The sequence below is a fragment of the Dermacentor albipictus genome, chromosome 6 (genome assembly GCF_038994185.2).
Source record: "Dermacentor albipictus isolate Rhodes 1998 colony chromosome 6, USDA_Dalb.pri_finalv2, whole genome shotgun sequence".
NCBI classification, from domain to species: domain Eukaryota; kingdom Metazoa; phylum Arthropoda; class Arachnida; order Ixodida; family Ixodidae; genus Dermacentor; species Dermacentor albipictus.
The window spans coordinates 92801476-92828799 of record NC_091826.1 but is presented as its reverse complement, the minus strand read 5'-3'; the positions used below and the strand labels follow the sequence as shown (position 1 = coordinate 92828799).

General features: G+C 43.6%; 1 protein-coding gene across 1 annotated transcript; it reads left to right on the top strand.

Moving 5' to 3' along the window:
* The first annotated feature begins 1674 nt into the window (after positions 1–1674).
* On the top strand, positions 1675–26414 carry LOC135907522 (uncharacterized). Its single transcript, XM_065439216.1, has 6 exons — positions 1675–1805; positions 2088–2225; positions 9228–9366; positions 15169–15308; positions 18569–18677; positions 25289–26414. The coding sequence occupies exons 1-6, from the start codon at positions 1736–1738 to the stop codon at positions 25689–25691; spliced, it is 999 nt and encodes a 332-aa protein (XP_065295288.1). The 5' UTR covers positions 1675–1735; the 3' UTR covers positions 25692–26414.
* Positions 26415–27324: the final 910 nt, after the last annotated feature.

The following is a 27324-nucleotide window of genomic DNA, read 5'->3' as shown; positions in this document are numbered from 1 at the left end:
TTTGGCATAGCCTTACGTGTAGTAGTGCAAAGCCCAATGTACACTCGGCGACAAAACATTACGCACCATGAAATCTGAGAAAAAGCTTATTATCTCCGCTATCTGCCAACGCAGCCTGGTATTTGCATTTCGGGCCTCGACTACAATATGCTCACAACATTGTCATACAGTGTTCCTTGCTACTTCTGAGCGCTGCTCGGTACAAAGGTTTACGAATTGGTGCTCGCAGTGCAAAAAAAGCTTTTAATTTACAATAGTTATTAATATTACTGTGATTTTATCAGTATTACTTATTATTATACAGAATAAAGAAATTGTAACATTTGTTTTCGGACAAGACAAAAGGACACCGAGGCATTCGACTTGTTCATTATACTTAACCACGCGTGACGACAGACACTAAGACCTCCGAGAGCATGGAGGAAAGGAACTGTTAATATGTTTTATGCAATTGAAGAAATAAGAAGCAAAAATAGAAACAAAACGCAAGAAAGCGCAATTTTCTGCGGGTGGGAGTGGCACCCACACCTCCCGCGTTCCTCGTGCCCACGCACTTCTCGAGCCAGGAAATAAACTAAAGGTGAGCAGCCCTCCTCGTAAAGCAAACCGCACGAGCCTCCGTTCCCTTCGCCATTTCCTTCGCAGTCTCACCCCAGCAAGTGAATTCTGAGAGTCAGTGTACGGGCAGCGAATGTTTGGTTCCCGGTAATTTCTAATCGACACGCCCTCCTTAGGCCGGCCTGCCGTAGCTTTGCAAATTGGGAGCACTAATCCTACCATGCACTCTGATGTGAGCGTCATGTGTTGGCCCCATACGTTTTGGCTGAAGTCGTGTGGGTGTGGCACGACTTTCTCTTCCAATTATTTTCTTGCTCCATCCATTGCGTGGGTGTACGTGGGTGTGTGTGCGCGTGTGCGCGCGCGTGTGTGTGTTACGTAACCGTAGGAGATAACTAGTACGTCTAGTTTGGAAAGCGCCACTGGTAAATAAATGATCGCACAGGACATCACAGCAAGGAGACTACATGGTGACAACAAGTTAACCGCGGTGTTCTGAAAAGCAGTGAGCCTAGTACAATGACTATTTTTTTAAAACCAACAAATTGATGAAGCAGTTGATGATTTTCGATTAGATCAAGTGCTGAAAAAGATGAGAGCGCTGACAGAGACTTCACATAAAAGATACTACATAGTCCTTTTCCACTCCTGACTCTAAAGGACTATAAAAGATTGCACAAAATGCTTACTTTTTTTCCCCATTTGATCCTGATTCGCTACACTTATCTACTTCACCTATAAAGTGGAAAGCTGAATGACTACTCGAAAAGCTTTTTTTCAATCGTTTTTTACTACCGAGTCAAAACTATGAATATGTTTTCGCATTCTAGCACTCTATAGGAAAAGAGCTATCGTGGCTATGAACGCGCCCCATACTAGCAACTACATAAAATAGGCACGCTTTCACATAAATGGTCTTGAAAGCATCTTACGAGCGTTGACACTAACAGATCGAACAACGGAAAGACTGGCGGCTGGCGCGGCGAACACCGCGCTATCAGTTCGCAATTCAGACAATGAAGGGCGACAATGGCTTCACGAGTTAAAGCTGATGAATTATTTTTTTATCTAGCTATTTTTTGGTGCAAGTGATAGGGCTATAAGTACAAGAGCGATGCGCGCGGCGTCTGAAGTTGTGTTTGTCTCTTGGCAGCACCTTCAGTAGGAGCTTATCAACATGGCGCCTCGGTTTTTTAACGTCGTTGCTGCACTCTGCTGCTTGCTCGTGGGAACGGTGACCGCATGCGGTAAGCAAGCTATCAGGGCTCATAACTATAGGAGTGTACGATATTTTGGAATTTTTAATCGTATCAAATGCAAACGTTCTAGCGAAGACTATGGTTTCAATATGAACGCGAATACCGAATACTGTTTCGCTTTTGGGTAGCAAAAAAAAATAAATATGAAGAACCGACCCCAGTTTATATCTAAGGAAGCGCTTAGCATTATTTCCACGGGTTGTTATTCCTGACACTGTGTTGAGCTGTGGGCAATGAGCGACCACGACTTTCTACTCCACCTTTCGACAGGTTCTCCGGGTACAACTTCCTCAAGCACCAGTTTCAACTGTCATGGAGATGCTGAGATCAGTAGCACAGCGTCGCAAGCGGCAACGTCTCCGGCTCCGACCAGAGAGCCAACGACTCAAGGACCGCTGCCATGGCACGGTGAGGCGATATCACGCCGCGGTTTTTTACCGCTGTGTTAGACTGCCTCATCTTTGGGATCCACCCGCAAAAACAATTAGACAGTCGCAAAAAATCCCGGTTAGTTCCAAAAGAATGCTGGACCTAATAAATTTAATAAAGAAGGGCCAGGAATTAAAAGCAGAATAGACGAGCACCCTTCGTTATTGTTGTCAACCAGTTTAAGGTAAAAAAATGTAGGAGGAAATGTAACAAGGCCACATGTAAGCGGCGCTAACATGGCGAGTAACTGTAGTGTGTCGATTTATGTATTTACCTAGGTATTTATTTATTGGTTTGCTTGTTTCAATACCTGCGATGCACGTAGGCATTATAAAAGGAAATGGCTAAAGCAGGCGCATATCATAAGCTTTTACCAAATACAATAATTATTAAAATTAAACTAAACTATGAGTTTTTATGTACCAAAACCAGCATATGATTGTGAGATAGCTAAAGGCATGAGTTATGAGCTAAGCAATTATATAAAGGCGACTTTGAAAGTTTAGTGATACTGTCATCAACGATTCTTTTGTCATCTTTTAGATGGAATGACATCATTGTGACGCGCTTCGTCTTCTGGCAACTAATTCACGCGCGCAACACGCATTGTTCCAGCGATGCTTTGCGAGCTGCCGCCAGCGTTCAGTGCACGTACAGTGTGATAAAAAGCTTTAAGTAAGTAATAAGAAATGACAAAGTAAAAGTTCATGTCTGCTTACATACAAATTCAACTATACCTATGAAACACCTGTCTACTCAAGATGCTTAATCCCCAGCTTATGAAGTGGCTCCTCTTATAAGGTAATTACCAAGTGCGCACATATTCTTCGTATGTCATCATCATCGTCAGCCTGTTTCATGTCCACTACATGACGAAGCCCGCTCCCTGCGATCTCCTGTCCTGCGCAAAGCAATTCCAAATACCACCCGCGAATTTCCTAATTTCATGGCTCCACCTAGACTTCTGCCATCCTCCACTGCATTTGCCTTCTCTTGGTACCCATTCTGTAACCCTAATGTTCCAATGGTTATCAAACAGGCCATTACATGACCTGCCCAGCTCCATTTTTTCTCTTGATGTCAATTAGAGTATAATCTATACTCGTTTGCTCTCTCATCCAAACCACTCTCTTTCTGTCTCTTAACGTTATGCCTAGCGATGTTCGTTCCATCGCTCATTGCGCGATCCTTAACTTGCTTTCAAGCTTCTTTGTCAGTCTCCAGTTCTGTGCCCCAATTGTCTGCACTGGTAAAAGCACTGATTGTATACCTTCCTTTTCAATGATAAGGATAAGCTTCCATTCAGGAGCTGACAATGTCGGTCGTATGCGATACAGCCCATCTTTATTCTTCTACGAATTTTCTTCTCATGATCAGGGTTCCCTGAGATTATTTGACCTAGGCAAACGTACTCCTTCACAGACTAGAGGCTGACTGGTGATCTTGAATTCTTGTTCTGTAGAACGGCTATTCATCATTATTGTTTTCTTCTGCAGATTATTCACCAAACCCAGCCTTATACTCTCTCTGTTAAGGTCCTCAATCATTTCTTGTAACTTGTCTGCATTGTTGCTGAATAGAACACTGTCATCGGCAAACTGACGGTTGCTGAGATATTCGCCGTCGCTCCTTACTTCTAAGCCTTCCCCAGTCTAATAGCTTGAATACTTCTTCCAAGCATGCAGTGAATAACATTGGAGAGCTTGTGTCTCCCTGTCTTACCCCTTTCATTATATGTATCTTCCTACTTTTCTTGTGTAGAATTAAGGTAGCTGTAGAACCTCGGTAGATATTTTCCAAGGTATTTGCGTAAGCGTTCTGCACTCCTTGATTACTCAATGCATCTATGACTGCTAGTATCTTTACTGAATCAAATGCCTTTTCGTAAGCCTTTTCCCATGCCTTTTCGTAATTTATAAAAGCATGAAAGCCATATTAAGGGGCTTTGTGTTGTCGGCGGTTTAACAATAACCTGGTTGATGACATAGATGTCATTTATTTTAAACTATCCCTTCCTGAAGCCCGCCCGTTTCCTTGGTTGACTAAAATCCAGTGTTGCCCTTATATTATTGAACAATATTTTGGTAAATATTTCATATAATACTGGGAGTAAGCTAAGGGGCCTATAATTTTTCAACTCTTTAACCTCTCTCGTTTTGTGAATTAGCATAATGTTTGCATTCTTCCAGTTTTCTGGGACCTTTGCAGTCGATAGACACCTCGTTAAAGAACCTTCAGTTTTCCAAGCAATATGCCTCATCCATCTTTGATTGAATCGACTGTTATTGCATCTTCTCTTGCCGGTCTTCCTAGTTCCATGCCTTGCAAGGGCCTTCTGATGTCATTGCTAGTTATAGGAGGAGTTTCTGTATCCTGTTCATTGCTGTTTCTAATGGAGTTATCCTGACTCCTCTGGGCAGTGTACAGGTCAGTATAGAATTCTTCCGCTTCTATCACTATATCTTCGGGATTGCTGATGATATTACCCTGCTTATCTTTTAGTGCATACATCTTGGTTTCTCCTATGCCAAGTTTCTTTCTCACTGATTTCATGCTGCGTCCATTTTTACGGCTTCTTTAGCCTTTGTCCCATTCTAGTTGCGAATATTTTCGTCTAGTTGATCAGTTTTGAGAGTTCCGTGAATTCTATCTTATCTCTTGAGTTGGACACTGAATTTTTGTAGATTCTCTATTAGGTTTATTGTTGCTTGGGAGAGCTTACCTACTGGTTGCCTTGGTGCCTTGTCTCCCACTTCAATTGCTGCCTCTGAAGTCAGTCAATTTACGGTCTCGTTCATTATCTCTATGTCATCTTCATCTGTCTGTTCTAAGGCTGCATATTTGTTTGCATGTACCAGCCTGAATTTGTCTGCTTTTACCCTTACTGCTTCTAAGTTGACCTGTTTCTTTCTTGATCAATTTTACTCGTTCTCTCTTCAAATTGAGGTGAATCCTAGCCCTCACTAACCTATGATCATTGGTAATGGTCATAGTAGTGGTAGCAGTAAGTAGGGGTTTCTTTCGAGAATTGTTAATGCTGAGAGCCCCTATTGTGCTACTTATATATTTTTATCAAATTTTATGTATCATTGAAAATGTTCAAATTTCAAAATTTTGTGAGTGCACTGTAGCGATCTCCACCGCAATATGTGCATTTGTCGTGCGCATATTCTCTATATTTACGCATAGGGATGAACTTTATTTACGGAGGTCGTGCAGTGTTCGCCGTATTGCTCCCCAATTTTATTCGGATCAGACATTTAGAATTGATGTGGCGATTAGTTCAGGTCCATTATGATCTCTGAGGCACGCTTCAAATTAATGGGTTCTTTAATGTTTTGTATTGACCCACAAAGCTGAACCAAGTCTTCTGTATTTCAGTACGAAAAGTGCTCGTTCTGTTCTATGAAACATTAAACTTGATTGTACTTCATGCTGTCTTACGAAAATGTCCGAAATTTCTAAGCAATTTGTATATAAATTCAGCAAGGTTTCAATAAAGCATATCTACACATTTTGGAAAGTAGACAATGCGCGATATACCACGTAGCATTGCAAGGCATCATCCTCATTGCTTACTGAAATTATTTGAAAAAAAATGGATCTCACACTTTATCGGCGGATGATTTTATTAGGAGGCAAGCAACAATAAAAGTACCATTAACAGCATCGCTAAGAAAGTCCTTAGACGTAATGGAAATATAGTCTTAGCTAGATAATAGACAGGGAAGGCTGACGGACATCATGTCTGACAAATGTATCTTTTGCTGTGCATTGACATTACCGGTTTGCAACGAGAAATTATAGACCGTTCATTACGCTATTCAGCTTGATTAAACACGCGGGCAAGAGAATATGTGGTTAGCTACGCACCTTACTTGATATACCACGGCTGCGAGAAGCGGGCGACCTGCTTTTATTTTTCAACGCTGGCCAACCGATACCAACCACATGCTCCGAGTGCTGGTATCTTTTCGTCAGGAAACGCGAAACTGCCGTCCTTCAGTCGATGGCAGTCACAGGAAGAGCATGCCGCTCCAAGCCGTTCCTGAACATCTGCTGTGGACTTGTCAGATAACCTCGGTCATAAAAACCTCAAGATCGAACATGCGTTGTCTGATACTTCTAAGTATTTCAATAATTAGTGTTTTTCAGTCACAGGATGCGATACGCATAGATTAAAATGCCAGCCACAGTCGCGTGATGTACGACAATCTTGTTTCGTAATAAGCCTAGAGAGAACGCTTTGCGAAAGCAATAAATTCTCGTTTTAGCTGTATTTGTGCATTTCGCCAGGATACCTAGACGAATAACGCAAATAATAAATGAAAATAGAGCAATAATAAGTAGAGCCAAAAACACAGTGTTACAGTTCCTGTGACACTAGCATTATTGTTACATCTGAATGGAAATATCATGAGAGAGAACCAATAGGGTATTGGCCACAGCCTGCTATTTACTGTAACTGTTGGACATCCAATTTCTAGTTTTTTTCTGTTCCTTTATTCCTACGCTTGTATATCGCACTTTCAGGCTGGACGAAGTAAACCTGCGCACAAACATTTCCATCAATGCCAAATAGCATGAATATCTTATTACACCCAGTTGACTATTTTAACTATCGATTCCTTAACATCTCCAGAACGGTAAATCGTTACTCGCCGATCCATCATGGGAGCCCTGGCTGCGTAAAGCAATATAGCAAAAGAAAAAAAGCGAGGCAACGAAAAATTCCATCCGACCGCATATTGCGAAGGCTGTTGATGCGATTAGCAATCAAGAAATGTGGTGACGAATATATTGCCAGCGCCAAAACGGCTCATGTAATAGCCGCTTACTGCTGCCGGGCTCCTCTCTCGCAATGTCCTCTGAGACGCTGTACGCCATCGAGCGGCGCGCCGGCGAAGTCTTCGCCCTTTTGCGTGGCCTCCGAGGTTACCTCGGTGGTGCGTCGGTGCGTAACGAAACGTTTCCCGGATGAAGCATGTACTGCAGCCGGGCTCCTCTGCCACTCTTCTGTGTGAATATTCTGCGCCAGCTGGCGGAGCATCGGTGAAGGCCCGTTTCTTTTGCGTGGCCTCCGTGATCGCGCCAATGCGTCGTCGGGGCGTGCTAATGCTAATAAACGTTCCTCCCATGCCCGTAGGTATTCATGGCGCAGCGCTTAAGTGTGAGGCTGCTGTTTTTGAGCAACCCGTGTGCTCCATATCGCCCAGAAAAAGATCAAATTCGTAAGGATTTCTTCAAGTGGAAGAGGCGTCGTAGGAGGATGGATAGATAGACACAAAGTGGATGATGTAGGCTAAGAATGCTAACATAATGAAAGCTTGCACTTAGGAAAACGGAGCCAATCACTTTTGTTGCTTATGGCCACTGTCTAACAGCACTGTTCGTAGCAAGTCTCTTTTTATTTACTTTCGAAACTTGCTTGATAAATTAATTTCTGCCAATCGCGCCCCATCGTGCTGAACCGTATTTTATTTTCAGTTCTCTGTAATGCGACCAAGGAAATAGTGCGCTGCACAGCGGGGAGCAAGGTATATTTACTGCGTATTTCTCTGCAACCTGGATATATATATATATATATATATATATATATATATATATATATATATATATATATATATATATATATTCGCCGTTTCTTGGGTTCAAGCCGATTTTTTTTTTAAAAGAAAGGCAGTCAGAGCGCCATTCTGTTTTTTCACATGGTTTGCCTGATGAGGGGGACATTATCTGCCCGACAAATCGCCACGTTGAGGTGTCCAATAAATCAAATTCAAAAATTAACTGTCTAATTCCTACGCTAATTATGCGAACGCCAACAATTACACCTGTTTGAAGAACACTTGCTGTCTGTGTTCTCTACGCTTTTACCAAACGAAACAGCGAAAACTACCTAAACATCCTCATGCCATCATGCATATAGCGTCTAGTACATTTTTCAATTCGAACAAGGAATAGCTATATAGAAGCGTTCGGGAATTCACTTATATTGGAAACCGGTGTCAATGGTTTCTGCACAATTTTTTTGACAATAGCATCTAGACACTTGGCCCAAAAAGTGCTTGCTAAAGCAGTGTTCGGAAGTCAGAATTTTATAAAAGGTGACTCAAGTCCGCTGCGATCAAAGTTTACGTAAGGTGACATGAAAGGAACACCCTGTTCTTGAGCACAAAGCTCCCAATGCGCACAGCTAGACTCCGTGCATGCCCAGGGCGCGGAGTGATATATATATATATATATATATATATATATATATATATATATATATATATATATATATATATATATATATATAATGATTGCTCCATACCGAGCGCTTCTTTCCAAGGGTGACAGCTCAAGTGACGGAACAGCAACAGCACCGCTGTACAACCGTCATCCGCCCAAATCACGATAGACTGCGACGGATTGCAGTGGATGGCTGTACGCTATAGCTTCGAATCGCTATAGGCGTTGTATGTATTCTGTGCCAATCGGTACGTAACTATTCACTCGCTATGTGATTTCAAAACTTTTGTCCAAGACTGCACGTGTGGACATAAAGCGCAGCACTTGCCTTCAAGGGGCAAGTGTAACGCTGGAGCTTTCTAGCTGTAATGGCATCTTCAAATTGAAGTTCACAAGTTTATCATTGCACGCAAAGTTTATCGATTGACTACATTGCGAAGTTGCGACATAACAATTCTCGAAGGAGTTGCGAAAATTACTCGATAAGATAGCCAGATTTTTTAAAACTAATAAAGTGAGAATAAAGGAAAGTTTTTTAGAGTGCAGAGAATTTGCGCTTTCATTAATTCAGCCATGCATGCGTGAAATACCGAAGGTCGCTTTTGTAACAGATAAATGCTTGTCGGAATGCTAGATTTTTCGGTAACTTGCTCCATATCTATGCCGCAGAATTTCAGTAAGTAACTCTGAAACTATTGTAGAAGTCTATTTGCAGCATGTTTGTTTCCTTGTTATTTTCCCACAAAGATGGCAATAGCAGAAGCAGTCGGTGCAGCCCGGAACTCGCCTACCTTTGCTACCATGAGTTGTCCATGAAGTTTGTCATCGACCGCTGGATTCCTCAACCAAGCGAGAGCGATGAGCTTTTCCTGCCCTTCTGCCTTACGTAAGTAATCTGTAATTGAATATTATAACTACAGGTCCTGGTTTGAAAAGCTGCCTGACGCAAGAGCGTTTCAGCCAAATATGCCACTCATTGACAGCAGTAGCGGCCGGGGAGTTTTTATTTTCCTTTTCGCTTTTGTACTGGCACTAGTTCACACATTATGATTGTCGTCTAAACTCGTAAGCAGGTAAAATTCTTATAAACAAGGACAAGATGAACAACAACAACTACAAGCGTGGCCAGTCATTTGTGACTTGGCACCGGTGTATCACAACCTCCGACGCGCGAACCTCGATAGCGTCAAGTCTAGGGCTCGGTGCGAAGCATAAGAATAGGGGAAGCACACTTAAGCTGCACTCTAACGGCCAATCGTCGTTGCTCATCGCGAAACGTACACCTTGTTTGCGGATACATGCGGCTATGGTATGGAGAGTAAACACAGCGTATACGATACGTCAGACATTGAAAAGGTGCACATTCCCTTTCTTTTATTACACGCATACGAGCAGTAAACAGCGCTAAACAACAGGACAAGGAGAGGGACACAGGCAACAGCACTGACTAACAACCAAGTGTCTTTATTCTTTCAGTTAGCTTATATATACTCTGCCGCTATCTCTAAGCATAGAATTAACAGGATTCAGCGTGCGCGGGGGCGAAAATTGCAATTAATGCGATAGGAAGGCAATCTCCTTCGGAAGGAGAGAAATGGAGGGAAGGCTTACACCTGCTTCGCCGCTAATGTGAATGTGGAAAACTTTGGAAATGAGGCGCGCGTGGTCATCGCGGTATTTTGGCAGATAGGTCACTTTACTAAAAGACGGATTGCAGCCGCATTCATTGCAACGCAGTAATAATTAACTATCTCCAGCTCGTTTTTGAACACTCACGGCAAATGGTTACGGTTATCCCATATGTTCACCAGGCTGCGCATAATCTGGGGAAGGTTGCCAGCAGGGCAGGCGTTAGATTGCTTTTCACTGCCAGAAATAAGTTAGCTAGGCTGTGCCATCAAGTCAATCGGGTGACCGAGAACAACAAATAACGTTGTAAAAAGCAGCACAGACAGAGGTTTGTTGGTAGGTGTTGTGGCTGTGTGGTTTATAAGATTACGCTTGGATATAAGGATTTTTATATTGGTCAAACGGGGTGATGCATCAATAATCACATGCGCGAAAGCTCAAACAAAGTTCAAAAACGAGCTAGAGATGGCCAATTATCACTGAATTGCAATGAATGCGGCTGATGTCACCTATCTTTCAAGATACCGCGATGACCGCTTATGTCGTATTTCCGAAGCTTTTCACATTCATATAAGAGGCGAAGCATGCGCAAGCCTTCCATCTATTTCTTTCCTTCCGAAGGAGATTGCTTTCCTATCGCATTAATTACAACTTTTGAGTATATATATGCTTGCAGAAAGAACAAAGACACTTGATTGTTAGCCAGCTCTGTTGTGTGCGTCCCTCTCCTTGTCCTATTGTTTAGCGCTATTTACTGCACGTAATCATGTACCAACCAGCCCAAGTGCGTACTCTTCTATTGCACGTCAGCTGAAAGAGCGTTGTCATTTCATCAAGGTTCGAATGAAGTCCATCATGCTTGCTCAATTCAAACGGCAGTGGCAGATTGAGAAGAAGCTATGGCTTAGGAGCTCGAATATTTGTGAAAGTTGCAAGAAAATGAGGTTACCTCGCCATGGGTACAGGTTTGCTGATTTGGTACTACAGAGAAGGAAAGAGGCGTTCGAAAACCAGCAACAATGTCAGATATTAGGCGATAATAATTGCTGTTTACTTACAGACGTGTATCAGCCAAAAATTGCTTGGCTGTGCCCGACTTCCTGCTTGTTTGTTTCGCACGCCACTGTGATCAACAGAGACCTGACTAAACAAGTGTTCCCTTATTTGAATGTGAAAAAAGTGGGAAGGAATCCCTGCTATGACACGGCTGCACCGAAATTTCGCCAAAAAGACACCTGCGAGAAGAAGAATGAAGAAAAAACAATTAAAGAAAGAAATCTCCCCATGCACAGATACACAAACACAACTTCCGACACAGTAATTCATCAGACGGAATCTATACCTCACCTTGTGTTGCCAACCTGCCTCATTCATCTTCACCTTGACCACCTCATCTACGCATTAGAACTTGTGCAGAACCACTGTAATTGTTGGCTAATTCACTCACTAGATTCATAGGGTACCAGCGTGCCCTCGTTAAAAGCACAATAGGGTCTGCACACTCTATTCTACCGCCACCGTTTGCGAGCTTATCATTATTTCACAAGTTCTACACTGGTTCAATTCACCACGTGCCTTACATGATACCACCCTCACACAAATTGCTGTGCATAGGCCATAAATTAATCATTGCTCGCCCCAATACGCGTACACTGACGCCTCGTTGCAAAACCTTACGGCGATAGCAATCATGTGGTCACTGCCGGCGCATTTTCACTACCGCCGTGATGTCCCGTATAAAGTCCAAGGGCAACGCGACCGTCGCCTCGCGTCGTATGCCGTCTGTTCAAATGAAAGCAGACGAGGAGAGCCGACGATCGCGGCTCAATCTGGCGCCCAAGAAGGAAGAGAGTGCAGAGCAAACGCGCCGTCTTCCGTCGCTCGAAAGGCCGTTGGAGGATGGGAGGAGAGAGGAGGGGCGGCGTTGTGCTCCGGCAGTGACTGCGCGTTTCACCACAGGGCGCAAGGGGAAATGACCATTGCGGCTGAATACCGCGCGCCATATGTATACGCAGCGTGGGAGGGAAGGAGGTGGCCTCGACTCCGCCAACAAGTCCGTACTTTGCACGGCTGCGCGCGGTCAGGCGCGCCGTATCTTGAAAGCGACGTGCACACGGATCATACCTTGTTCGCCACTGCGGACGCGCATGCTAAACACAGCGTTTTGACAGTGAGTGTCCGCGCTCATCTCGTGTGATGTGTTCATGTTTGCTTGGGTGCGCTGACACGATGCTCGTTATTAGGGACGACATGCTTTTAGGTCCCGTTGCCGGCGACATTCTGGTAACCTTGAGTCATAAGCCAGAGTCGTTATCGCTGCACTCCAGCGTGAACATCCGGGCATGTTGCGACACAAAACGAGATCATCCGGCCAATCAGTGAAAACTTAAGAAAATGTGGTCCCTGGCTAGCACACTCAGAATTCTGCAAACTGGTTCGTATCCCACTCTTCGGTCCCTTACCAGAATAGACACTCACCACTCACAGCCGTGCCATAAATGTCGTCACGACTCGTGCTCTTTTGATAACATGATCTGGCGGTGCCCAGCTCTTAACGCCTCTCCACCGATCACAACATAGATATAGGAAGAACAAATCAATAGCAACAATCTTCACATTCAAATCCAGGCTGTCTGGAGGGCTCACAACATATCGGCGCGGCTTTGTCTCCCGGTCTCATCGTGGGTGGAACCACCGACTTGATGTCGGGGAGTCTTCGGCTCCCCTAGCTATCAGTTTCTCAGGACTCAAATAAAGTTCTCATGTCATGTCTAACAACTAACCCTTTCTATAAGACCGCATTAGGTGAGGTAGTTATGGCCCAAACAAGTCACAAAACATTCTTTTCGAGTTCTGCCTAAGCTGTAAGTGCTAGTACGCTGAAGTTTCATTTGTCATTTCCGACAGCGACGTTCCAAAGGCCCAGATGCTGGACACCATATACTTCTCTGTCAGTTCCGTCGCGCGGGTTTGGCGTGGATGGATGGACGGATGTTATGAGCGTCGACTTTGGGATGGGGTGGTGTGTCGCGCCACTAAGCTCTTGCTGTATACTGCCTAATGTCCTTCATAGGTTAAAAATAGAAAAAAAAAACACTATGAATACCCACAACCAAATTTTCTCACCCCCTATTGCGAACTTTGCTTTTGTACGTCTCCGTTATTTACGTTTGCCTATTTTTCTTCCCCGAATCTTCGAATCGCCTCTTACTAATCTCTATTGTGGACATGTTTACTTTTCCCCTGCTCTCGCTGAACCCTAGGGCTTTGAGGAGGCCAGTGTTGCCTAAATTGACCACTGGGCCGATGCCTCTACATCCTAATAAAACATGCTCCATTGTTCCTCTAGCTATATCGCAGCAAGCGCAGGCTTCTTCTTCCTTCTTATATCTCGGTTTATGGGTGCGTGTGCTAAGAGATCGGGATCTCGCTTCGAAAAGTAATGAGCTTCCCTTTGAGTTATCATAAAGTATTTCATTCCTCATTTCGTTATTTCCTCTTAAGTAGTCACTCATGGCAGGTTTCTTTTCAATTGCCGCCACCCATGACATTATTTCAGCCTCTCCGACTTTCCGCTTGACGTTCTTTGTTCTTAGTTCTTAGCTTCTTGGTTCTTTTCCTCTACTCTGAATTATAGTTTTTCCTGTACAGATACACCAACACTCTCTCTGGCCATTTTCTTTCTTCCATATTCCTCAGTCGTTCTTCATATTCAATTTTACCGTGAGCTTCCCTCACTTCAAAACTAGCCCTGCCCATATCTCCTTGCACAGCTTCATTTGTAGTTTTCCCGTGAGCGCCCAATGCGAGGCGTCGCACTGACCTTTGTTTCCCATGGAGTCTTCATTGTACCCCCAATTGTAAGCAAACAACCGCATTTCCAAAAGTAAGTCCTCGAACAATTACACCTTCACACATACACCTCGTACCTATTGTATCCACATAGCGCTCTGTGCTTCATTATGGCTGCATTTCTCTTCCCCTTTACTGTTATTGTTTTTTTCTGTGTTTCCATATATCTATTGCCTTCGTTTATCCATATACCAATGTATTTACGTTTTCTTACCCGAGGTATTTCCTGACCCTGTATTCCCACTGCAGGTTCACAGATTTCATTGAGTACCATAACACCTGATTTTGTAGCACTCAATTTCATAACTAAATTCTTGCCTTTCTGTCCACAGATATCAAATTCCTCCTGTCCAGGCGTTGCAAATCTCTTTGCTTATTAGCTAGCACCACAATACCGTCCGCAACAAATAAACCTGGAAGCTCGCCTCGAGAGATGGCGCCACGTTGCTTGGCGCCACGTTGCTTGGCGCCTCCTGTAGGAGCTTTTCGTTTTGTCTAGTTGGACAGCGAGCTCGTTCTCCTTATCATCTGTCGCTGCCTGTCGCGCCACCTTCAGTCGGCTTTTTTCTAGCTGGACAGCGTCCATATACACCAGTGGGCAATACGGCGTGGTTTGGTGGAGTGCGCCGTTGCCAACATACACTAAGCTCATTTTTAGAACTATGGCTAATATCACCGCCACCCGATCTGCTTTGACGGCTGCCATTTCATGCTTACATTTACACGCAATTACGGTATAGCCAGCAATTTATTCACTTAGTAAGCGAATGTTTCCAAGCTTACGTGACCGCAAAAACTACCATTCTCACTTCGTATGGCTGTATACTAATTTCCTATAGCAATCAATGATTCGCCTTTCGGAGGAAACTGGACTTTTTTTCACAGCAGCGCACTGGCAATGCCCTACCACGTCACTGATACTGCTAATTCATCTGCTTCCATGGACGACAGAACAGCACTTTGTGAATAACATTGTAAGCCGCATATTGTTCGATTTCTTGTGTTTTCACGTCTTACGCAATGGATTTCAGGGGCGCTTGTAGAAATAAACAGGAAGTGCGAAGAACTGGCGAGTGCACACAAGTCGTTTCGTGTGTACATATGCGCAGAATCTGTAGTGCATGGGCATTAACCTGAACAGTTGACAACAACTGATAGCACTACTCAACGGCGTATGCAGCACACTTATGCAAACATTTATTTGCAGGCCCGAGGAGTTCCCGCTCCACCCTCAGTGCAAATTCTTCTACTCGGGCTGTTTCGAAAGTGAAAAGCGACAGTTCCGTCTGCACGAACAGGGCTACGACTTTCTTCAGTTCATGAGCACCAAGCTTGATATTTGCATCTGTGAGTATTGCCGCGCACTTTTATTGTGTGTTCAGAGAGCATTGTCGTGTACGTGTTTGTATTTGCATCACTTGAACTCCACCTTTGTTTTCCCGTCTGAACCGATTTACTTCCTGTTGCTCTGTGCGTTTGGGAGTCTGTCAATGGCATGTCAGTTGTTTGTTCAGGTGTCTCTTCAACTTGGTATACCTGCACTTGAAATAACACCAATTATGGGTGCAGGAATGGGAGATTTTTGACGCCAAATCTACCACTAATAGAACATTGAATGCTTTTCGAATTGCTTTCAAATAAAACAGCAGTCGTTGTCCCAAAAAATTTCAAGCGATATTCATATGCCAATATTGAAAATTTTAGCAAGTTTCTGTCCTAGCTTTGCACTTTATAAAGCTTCGTTCGTCGAAAATCTGAATGGTCGATTCGAAATGAATAGGCAGTTCGCTCGCATTTTTCAGACACTTCGGTTGATCGCATCGTAGAAAAAAAAAAAAAGAAAGCACAAGCGTTGCGCCCTGATTGACAACAAAGCAAGGGTTCTTTCTTCTTGGTTCAAATTTGGAATTGTGGGTAATCCGCATATTTCGAACGCCGGAAAAGCGTTACGAAAATGTGACAAAACTCAATTTTCTCCCTAAGTGTGCCTTTTTGTAACAGGTAGTAAATGGGAGTGTTAACAAAATTAAAAAACGCTGCCAACGTTGTATGAGCCTGTGCTCCTAGACATACAAAATTTGTAATAATGTTCATCTATGAAGATGATATATGCTTTCTTTTTGTTAAACTGTTATGCGAAAATGGTCATTATTAATGTATTCACCATCAGCCAGTCTTCAGTGAACGACAGCTTTTTCCTTTTTCACTAGGCGCGTTTACTTGAATGCGACAATGACTATTGTTTCAAATTTCACGCACATTGCGTGCATGCAAACGGCGGTAATGTGCTAAGAAATGAGAGCAGTGTTGACAGTTCTTTTTAATTGCAAAAATCGGCTTTTCGACGTTGACAGGACGTTTACTATCTTATTTCACGTACAAAGAATGGGTGGCAGTGTGGCCTTGTTGATGTTCCACAAATCTTAATGCGTGGAATAAATCAGTAAAGTATTACTGCGACAGATAAAGTAGGCAGGTCCGACAGGTCAATAATCAACACACAAATTGTGAGAATTCGTATGCTGTTGCCCGTCAACAGGGATTTGTTAGACAACCAATTGCATCACCACTGTGGCGAGTACACACACCTGTCCTTTAATTCAAAGCTTGTCTTTGTTGTATAGAAGTGCAAAAAACAAAAAAACAAGAAAGAAATAAACAGGTATTGGGAAAGATGTCTCTATTCGTTGTTTTCCTTTGCGCGACTTCCTTTAAATGTTTAAATAGTACCTACCGACGTGAACTTTTCACATACGAGTTCGTTACATATATCTTGTGAGCTCCTGCCTTTGTATTTATACTATTTCACTGGTAATATCGCTTGTTTAAAGACATGTGTGACTAAAAGGCGCCATTGCATGAGTTAATGTTTTTTGAAAGTTACAAAATATGAACGAGCTTTGCATGCTGGCGGATAGGAAAAAAATGCTCATAGGAGGGCAGCGTTAAATTATTTCAAAATATTGCACATTTGTATGCGTTACAGCTACTGATAAACATCAGTTTCACTCTTACTAATTTTGCCTTCTATGGCATAGTGAGCTCTCCCAAACATGACCGTTCCTACGACCATGGACAAACGTTTGACAAGCGACGACCCTGAACATCGCGCGCAAGGCTAAATTTAGCCCCGATTGCATCGTACGTGGTGCGACAACAGCGCCATCTAACCACGCGACACATGGAGGATGGAATGATAGTTTCTTCCCTTTACGCACGGATGTCATAGTGAGGGGCGTGGGCAGTATGCTTGCAAAGATACAAGCGATAATGTTAGAACATGTTTTCATTACACCGGTTGTAGCGAGCCATCGCATTTAAATCTTCTTAAGGACGGTTGGCGTCAACACAATTGAAGTCACAAAAGCAAAAAGAAAAGCTACACATACGCCACGGTGACAAAAAAAAAACTAGAACAGAATACACCCCGAAATTCTACAGATAACACTTTTTAGCAGCACTTCAAATGGGCGAAACTGGCATACGCATTACATAGGAGTGGAGCATACCTCGCTCTCGAGGAAATATGGACTTTTCGTTGTTCACTACACGATCACCTGTCAATGTGGCTTCGCGGGTATGGCGTTGCGCTGGTAAGTGCGAGGTCAGACGTTCGAATCCCGCTGGGGAATGTTTGCATTTAGGTGGTGGTGAAACGCAAGTTCACCCGTGAGCTTAGATTTAGTTACCCAAGTGGGCAAAAATGATTGTGGAACTTCCTCCCCGTATACAGTATGCCTCGCGATTTTCCCTGGTTCTGGCTCGTAACGCCCCCAGAATTTTTTAAACCAGACTCTTCGACGAAAATTTCAAGTAAAACGTATTTCTCACTTTCCAAGTTACTTTTTCCCGATGTAAACCACTCCGAAAGTGTCACCCGCAGAACCACGATATGTGTTTTGAAGTTGAGCCTACAGAATGAATGTTAGTATTCTCGTAAAATGTTTCCCAGTATTAGTGAAAAAGCTGTCAAATACCAAAATTTCCTGAAAAAGCATTGGCTAAACATGAACGTAACTTTTTTATTCAATGCCGCTATTAAATAGGTTCATTGGCTGGTGAATATGAGACTTTCTGCTTCACGTGCATTTAGGTAGGAAAAGCACAGTTGGGCCAGAGCTCAAGGCTTCTTTGATTTCATCTATTTCCTTCCATGAAGTGAACACCCTTGTTTTCAAGGTGCTTTCTATTTGTGTCAATGCATGATGTGTAAGCACTGAACTAAATTGTGAATGACTCGGTGATCATTACCTTCTCTTGTCTAGGGCAACAAATTCCGAACACATTTCGACACGAACATAAATTAAGACGACCTGACTTTATTCCTAACTATAGAGAGTACATTTGTAACAATAAAACAATGAAATGTGGTGACTTAATCGTGTTTCTGGCATTGAATGAATAAGCAATTTGCTTAGCAACCAACACTGAAACTTTGCTAGTCCGTGTGGGGAAAGCGTAGAGGCAGAATAGAGAAACCAAATTAAACGAGCACGTATTAGAGATTCAGGTGACTTTTGTAAACATTGCAGTTGAACACACAGCCAACTCACCGCATTTGTGTACAGAATCACTATATTTAATGTTTATTACTCCCCCTTCACCAGCTCCCGGGTTCCTCCACCAATGTCTTGACGCCTCTGTCTTGAGAAATTGTGCTCTCAAGAGGCCCCGTGCGGCTCAGCATCTGCGCGACTTCAGAAAAGAAAGCTTTGCGTGAGTATATCGACCTTACAAAACCACCCTAAAAGTCTTTACACCTCTTGGGTCATATCATTGTCCTACAACAACGATCGTTCTCTGCATTGCTTCCTTCCTTTTCTAGAAATCTTGGCGCTTCTTTGTCTCTAGTCAAGAATTCTATCTCACCATCATATTGCGCTTTACGTTCATGCGATCTGCAAGTATGGGATGCGGAGCGTTAAGCAAATAAAACGCACGCACAGAAGTTAGACATCGATTGTTGCTGTGAGAAAAAAAAATACGTTGGAAAGGCGTTCAACTGGTTTCATAGTGTATGGTAGCTGGCACTGGGGTACACTCTAAATATTTTGACACACGTGCGTGTACCAGCTTTTGTTCCACTATTAACACCCTTAGCATTTAGAGTGTGAAATGTTCGTTATTTTCAACATGCTGATGTGCGTTTCAATGCATGACGAGAAAGTTAGAGCGTGATAGTTAAAACAGTGCAATACGCGGAGTTTTTACGTTCTCCCTTTCAGCTATCGTCTTATTTGCTTCCCACAAAAGGTCGCCGTGAAACGAAACTTAGTTTTTCCCAATTAACAATATGATCTTAGACCTTAAAACGAGCAGGTGTTAGCCGTGGGACACAATGAACGCGCTTTATATTTCCCATAGTGGTGGTAAAATGCTTAGCAGGCTACATCATAAGACGCCAAAAAACACTGAAACCAAGGACAACAAGGGGAAATTACTTGTGCTTAATAAATAAATTAAAGAAACGATAAATTATGGAAATGAAAGTGGATGATAAGACAACTTGCCGTGGAGAACGATCCCACAACCTTCGCATTTCGCGTTCGATGCTCTACCAATTTATTTCATTGCTGAATCACAAGTAATTTCCCCTATGTTTTCCTTGGTGGCAGTTTTTGTTGGCTTCTTATAAACTGATTAATAAAAATCGGGCCTTTCATTCTACCCCCTTTCTTCTCGTTTAGCATGTTATAATTCGTTGTGTAGCGGAAGGACTAAGTGAAGGGAGGTGTTCTTTGTTGAGGACTAGTTGGCGAAAGATCGCAACCGGTGGTCCGGCGCGAACACACATGGATAAAGGCGCTCGTCTTGTCTGCCCTTATTTACGTATGCATCCGTTAGTTCCTTTCAGCCATGCAGCCAGTGCAACAAGTCGTACTACAGAAGGGACAGAAGAAAAAGAGATGTAGCTACTCAAAGCAGAACATAAATTTACTTTGAATTTTGTATGCATTAGTAAACTACCATTATAATATACGGAGGAAGCCATTCTTACCGCGCAAATAGGATACTGAGGTGAGGAAGCGCGGAAGCAGCAACGAGCGAAGTGACCTTCCTGCTGTCCATCGCTTCAACGCTAACTCAGCGGCGAGAACAAAGCGCCCATGCATATATGAGTCGTCGGCGCCGTCGGTGCGCCTACACGCTAGAGATCGCTTTTAAGATAATGCGCGCGGCCGTACAACACGAAGTTGCTGGCAGAGTACAAGGGCGCCGAGCCCCTTTTACCACTCCCACCACGCGACGAAAGACAGCGCACTGGCTCCCCCACTTTCCTCTTGCGCATGCGCACGAGGATGAGTGCGCGATCGGTCACACCATCACACACTTTCGCTCGCGCATACAGCATACAGCCCTTGGACTTTATACAGAATAGCGAGGTGACTACGATGGCAGAAATGCGCCTGAAGTGGCCTTATAATTGGAATCGCAGTGATATAGGAATGGCACCGTTGCGCTTGCGCGTAGTCCGTGCTCCCGAAGTGAAACGTCAATGTAATTTTTTTTCTGGTTAAAGATGAAACGTACTGCGTAAAAAAAAAAAATCAGAGACTCACTTTTCAGGAACTTTCACTCTGCGGGAATGGCACAAACAGGAAGAAAATATTAACTGAACCTTTTGGACGTTATAATTCACTGGCTTTTGTGTTTCAGTGCAAATGCAGTTGGTCAAAGGGCTAATGATAATCAAAGTGCGAGAACCGTAAACAACATTCACTGCAGGTGGGAGAGCTAGAGAATTGTACTGTTTGCACAGTAAATCCTAATGCTTCATCATGACACATTACCCCTAATATCACAGCAGTGAATTTTCCGAGTCTACCGTGTACCTAGATTTAGGTGCACGTTAAAGAACCCTAAGTGGCCGCAATTTTCCGGTGTCCTCCACTACGACGTGCCTCATAATCATAAAGTGGTTTTGGCAGGTGAAAACTCATAATTTTTTCTCCGAGTCAAATCGCACACTAATTTTCGGGAAAACACAACACTTGGCTCTCATCGTGTAAACAAACAACAAATAACTGGATGATCGCAGAAAATATAATTGGCACGAAGCATGTAGTTACGGATTGTGCGATAATTATTCTAATTTATCAGTACAGTATAGTTGCCACTCAAACAGCCATTACCATAATTTTGAAAAGTATTATTTAAACGTTATATACACCGAATACATACATCTGCGTATTTTGTCTGCGTCTTATGTCATCCGCGTGTCCGCAAAAGGCATATAATTTAAGTTATTTTTGAAAAATATAACTACTTATTATCACTATCTTCGAGAACTTGAGGAAGGCATTGCTTAAAGGAAAAGCTAAGCCTAACTCAACGTAAAAGAAGCGTTATTCTACGAGGTCAACGGGACAAAATACCTGAACGTGACAAAAACCTTTATTCGCACAAAGTATAGCCCGCATGTTCAATGCATAATTGAAAATGTGCATTGAAATGAAAACGCAACAGCAAAACACAATTGAAATGAAAATAAAGAACTGGAAACGTTAGACATAGTAAGATACTTGTAATTATCTCACGAAGAACATCCCGCTACAGAGTAGGCGCAGAGCGCGGCTATTGCGTTATACATCATTTGCTTAAGAATTGCAATGCTAAGTGCTAAAGAAAGGAAAGACGAGGCATTAACAATTAAGATCTGCCATAAGTTCAGAGACAATGAACGGTGTGTGACCCCTAACATGATTTACATAGAAGAAAAACAAACGATTAATGCACATGAGTACCACAATATCAACAGACAGCAATGTTGAAAAATACCGGAAAAAACGTTCGGCAGCATGTTACACTCCCGTAACACGTGCAGGCGAAGGCCCTCTTCACACGTTGTAGTGTATTAAGTTATACTATCATCGGTCTCAGGACTTCTTGCTAGACATGACGAGCCGCAATATGTAGTAAACGTACGTCGCTGTAGCTCGACCTCCTCAAGGAAGCATGCGAGTGCCTAATGCACTACATAAAGGCTGTTTCTTTCTTCCTTCCCTTTCTTTCTTTCTTTCTTTCTTTCTTTCTTTCTTTCTTTCTTTCTTTCTTTCTTTCTTTCTTTCTTTCTTTCTTTCTTTCTTTCTTTCTTTCTTTCTTTCTTTCTTTCTTTCGTTTCTTGTTTCAGTCTTTCTTTCCTTCGTTCGTTCTTTCTTTCGTTTCTTCATTGATATTTCGGTGAATGCGCCTTTGCTTGCTTACGCGGGCATGGACATTTCCTACCCGCCCTGGTTGCTCAGTGGCTATGGTATTTGGCTGCTGAGCACGAGGTCGGGGGCTCGAATCCCAAGCACCGCGGCCGTATAAGTACACGGGCGAAAACACCCGTGTACTTATATTGAGGCTCACGTTAAAGAACCCCCGGTGGTCGAAATTACCGGACTCCCCCACTACGACGTGCCTCATAACCAGAGATTGATTTTGGCACATAAAAGCCCATAATATAAATGAGCCATTTCTGATGGCAATACATTTTGGATAAATGGCTTAGACGCCACTTTTTTAGGGTAGTAACCATTGCAGCAAGCCACTTAAGGCGTTCACCTGAAAATAAAGGGCCACTAGAGAGCGAGATGGTCCAGACGTCAAAATGTTCGAGGCAGAGCTGAAGAAATGCCTGGGATATATCCTGTGAAAATATTCGGCAACGCATGAAAAGGGAGGATATGGGCACGTTGAGGTATCGCGCGGTCGGTCTACGACCGCTTTCCGGCGCGCCGGATGATGACAATGATTACCTTACATCCCCTCTGAAATTCGGCGTTGACAAATGATCACCTAGCCTGCTTGGTTTAATCAGTTACGCTAAATATGTAGTTAATTCCAGAATTTCAGTACAGATATCCTTAAATTTCTTTTCCCTCTAAGCTTCTCTATCTGCCATGTACATATTGTGCCTGGTATACCTATTGTGTAATGTAACGGATCGTGTCACTATTTTCCCTGCTTTTTTCCTACCAATACTCTAAACGTCTCTTGCTTATCTAGCCTGCTGACGGGTTGATGCTGCCATTCACTTTAAATCCATGTGCTTCAGGTCTACGTTATCTATGGGTTTCGCTGCGTGAATCCCTTCTCATTTGATTGGGACGTGCTCACCGGTCTCCGGATTGTTGCCGCAGTAAACGCAAGCCTCATCTCATTGCGAATACTCGCGCCGCAGACTTGGGCTAACGACGCCATCTAGGGCCAGCCGGGCTCGTGCACCGCATTGCATTTATTGTCTGGCCAGCACACCGAATGAGACGACTGGAGCAACACCTGCCAGCGCGCGGAATGTCGAAGGCCATGGTTGAGGTGAAAGGCACTTAATACCCCTGTCACACTGGGAGTTTTAATGTCATTCGAACCGAATGGCATTAGCATCGAATGACATTATTCGGTTGCTACACAGCGATATTTAATGTCATTAGCACCGAATGACTTCGGCAATCGAATGAGTTCGAGAAACTCATTCGGTTTCGCACTCGGAGCGAATGTGTACTCTCAACCCCAGAAACAAAGCAAAACAGGACACAGTATTTGAAAATTGAAAACCGTACTCGTATAGAAACAATAACGTTTGCGTGTTTTAATGGACTTGTTACTCTAAAGAGACAAAATCTGTGCGGCAGGTTGTCGCAAAATGTTGTTACTCTCCTGCTCAGTAGCGTCTGGCCGCCGTCCATGCCGCCGTCCATGTTGCCGCCACTCTGCTCGTCGGTCATAGAACGTCTAATCGCTTCCTCTGATTATTATGCCTTGCTCGTAATGCAAAGTACGCAGCAACTTATCGCTTCACCTCCTGCAACTTAGCGCCGTCGTCCAGCGTCGACATGTCAGCCATTTTGTTTGTTTTCAATTTATCGGCTACTCAGGTGGCTAAGCCTTGTTTTGGCTTATAGTGGCCACATAGTCTGAAATAGAACAACTTTTTTATACGCATTACTAAAATATTTTTTTTTCAGTGAAGTGACGTTCCAAATATATATTTAAAGTTATGGAATGCTTATGCAAGCACTTTATACCTACCTTGTTCTATTTTAGTTGCGACGTTTTTTTCGGAATCATCGCCATTGATATCGCCACCGAATGACATTAATTTTTCGAGTGTAGCAGCTCCGGGGGGCGAATGACATTCGTTGCATCGAATGCCATTCGATTCGAATGACATTAAAACTCCCAGTGTGACAGGGGTATTAGAGACTGAACAATGCAGGTGCAAGCAACGGGTGCGCAATGCAAACATAAGGCTTTGTTTCAGTAATTTGTTACGCCCAATTGAAATTATACGCAGGTGCTGCGCTGCATTGCATCTATGTAAAGCAAAATTGGACCGAATCAACAGAGCTTTTCTTCCGTAAGGTCTTTGACAGTGGTTCGCCGCCTTCGCTAACAATGTGTCCAGCGTCAGGATTCGCTGAAATTCACTCTTACGAGGAACTGTAGCATCGGGCCTATTTTACAATACGGGGCCTTGTTGCTTTCGAGCACCATGGTGACTCAATAGAACTTAACCACCCCCATCAATATGACGGGAATATATAACGAGCCATTCCATACTGGGATCATGTAGGATAGTTTCTCTATGCCAATCTGCAACTTTTGCGTAGGAGGGCTGATGCGCATTTACTACATCTATGCTGTAAGGAATAAATAGGGAATCTTTTTTTTTGGGGGGGGGGGGATGCTTAAGACGTAATGGTGGACTGCCGTGCAACGCTCGAGCTTGTTCACTCTGGGTTGCACCGATGTGTCGAAGTGCACTGCCATGTTCCATCATTTTGGGGAAAGTCGGTGTGGCATTGCGAGTGTTACGTAGATCGCGAGTAGGCGAAGACAAATCAAAGAGCGAGAAAGCCCAGGACAGATGACTAGCAAGCGATGATCTATTCCGACGCATTATATGGTAAATGCAGAACGTCAAATTAACTGAACAGGCGCCAACAATCAACGTTCATTGATTGTCAGCGTCTGTTTATTGCGTTTCGCGTGTGCTTTCTGTGGGCGATAAAAAGACTCTTGCTCACATATTGGCACAGCTTTTGACAGACCTCCTTCTTGCATCCACGGTTCTTTAACGTGCAGCGAAAGCACGGTACACGAGCTTTCTCGCACTTTGGCCACTCCTAAACACGGCCGTGAAGTCGCGCTTAGCAGCGCAATGTCATAGCCGCTTAGCCACCTCGGTCCTTTACTCAATGCGCCAGAATAAAGTGTCTTTTGTTACTTGAATGCCCTTACACGTTGTTTGCTTTGTCTTGTCTTTGCATGCTCGCGTTGGACGTTATTGTAGGACCGAATGTATTTATAACGCTCACTTTGTGTCACCTGGTTTCGAACAGGCTGGTCGAGGAATTCAGCGCGTGCATAAACAGGGCACTGGAGAAGTGCGACAATGCTACTGATGCCGAGAATCTCGACATAGTCAAGTTGGTGTTGACTGCCACCAGCAACCTCAACTGGTTCGACGAGGACGCAGAGCCCGAGCTGACCACGCCCGTACCCACAACTTCGCAATCCACCGAGGTGCCTTCGACGACCAAGTATACCGAGGCCAGCACTGAGGTCACGACTGTGAACACAACGCCCCAGGATCAGACGTCAACGTCGTCTGCGACAACAGTGGAAGCCTTTACGGCGACTACACAAACGCCAGCGGCTACACAAGCGCCTCACAGTAGCGCACCCACTACGAAAGCACTGGGAGTCCTTGTTTTGGTCGCACTTGTTTTGCTCATGATTTGAGCTGAAGGTGCTTAGAAATTTTAGGAATGTCATCGAGTGCACGCGCGATCCGCAATTGTGATCAGCGAGAAAGAGGAGGACACTTTCGTTTACACCAGTGCGGTCTTGTGGAGAAACTACAGGGCTCGGTTTACTTGAAAGTGTAATTTTGAGAACTACAATTTGGGGCTTGGGATGGTCGTCATCATCAGTGTGTGTTCTAGACGTATTCTCTCGGCAAAAGTTGACATGCTTGGTTGCATGGTTTGAACGTTATAATTATCAGTGCTTCTATTTAGTAGCTATTTTAACTTGTGCAGCCGACGATACACTAAGTGTTCTGCTTGTCGCGAGCGTTCTGACAATTGATACGTTCCGGCGTACAAATGTATGCTTGTCAACGATAACCTAAACACTCCTGGTAGTGATTTCCAGGAGTTTTGTTTAATGCTGCTGTAATGACACTAATCATTCGTTAGACGCAATAAATAAGTATGAGCTAGTAACAAAGTAGGGAAACGCTGTTATAGCAATATTCTATAGGGTCCTCTGCGAAGGGGACAGTGTTCCTGGCCGCAGGTATTCTACATGCAGTGAAAACCGGATCCGAGCTTAACAGGATGTGCTCGGGGTGCGAAAGTGACGATATGTCAATTACCGTATACCTGGATACTGTAATGTGCCAGATGGACTGCCAATTTACTTAATGAAATGTTTCTTTTACATCCAAATAAAGGAAGAAGATACAAAACACCCAATCATTATGAATTCTTTTTCGTGCGTGATTGCAACATGTAAAATACACCTGGGGTGTTGTGCTGACCTTGTCTATTTCATGGATTTGTGCTCTGCACATTGTCCTTCATGTTCTCAACTGTCGTATAATGACGCAGTTTATTCTTATGTACACAAAGTTGTCAAGGCCTGCCTAATAGACATGACGTTGGACCTGTTAAAAATAATGAACCAGTTGTCACCGGCAAGCGTCCGCTTTGAGACGCCGACGGACGCTTATGTCACATCTGCCTAGAAGTCTTCGCTCCGTGCAACCGAGTTCTGTCAAACTTGTTTACCGGATACATTTTTCGCTTTTCTGCTTAAACAGCAAAAAAAAGAAAGCCCACTCAGGGTGGACCTCGTAGTTTTTGCGGCAGGCATGAGTGCAGACATCTTATTTTGGGGGAAAAAGGCTTTCATGTCAGCACTACATTATTCCTGGTCTGCGTAACATATGCTCATGACCACGAAACTGCTAGTGTCCAAAAAAGGCCAAAAATTGATATGCAGCTATCTTTATATTTATTTATTCACCTCGGTTCCTCACCTGGCCTAATGAAATATTTAATTTACATACATGGCGTTGTACTTCATGCACTGCAACAGTAGTCGGCTTATGCTGTGCGTTCATTCGTGAGCCATTGTTCATAGTCTTCAGGTTAGTCGCCTCTCAACTTCTGTGCCCTAAGTGAGCTTTCTTGGACCGTCTCTGTAGTACCAGGGCACGTCCAAAGTAGATAGTCCGCATCCGCTGCAGACTCAGAAGGAGCGGAACACTTCGGGCAGTAGACATTCACTCTATGTAGCAGTGAACGTTGCTCTAAAGAGAGTACGGCGTTGCTCGAGAATCTTATCCAACTATGGGAATAAAGACTTC

What these genes read in the sequence shown, in the direction of transcription:
- LOC135907522 (XM_065439216.1), top strand. Translation starts at nt 1,736, where the DNA reads ATGGCGCCTCGGTTTTTTAACGTCGTTGCTGCACTCTGCTGCTTGCTC. An exon ending in TTCCTGCCCTTCTGCCTTAC is followed by an intron (nt 9,367 to 15,168) that starts GTAAGTAATCTG and finishes ATTTATTTGCAG; the next exon opens with GCCCGAGGAGTTCCCGCTCC. An exon ending in CAAGCTTGATATTTGCATCT is followed by an intron (nt 15,309 to 18,568) that starts GTGAGTATTGCC and finishes CCCCTTCACCAG; the next exon opens with CTCCCGGGTTCCTCCACCAA.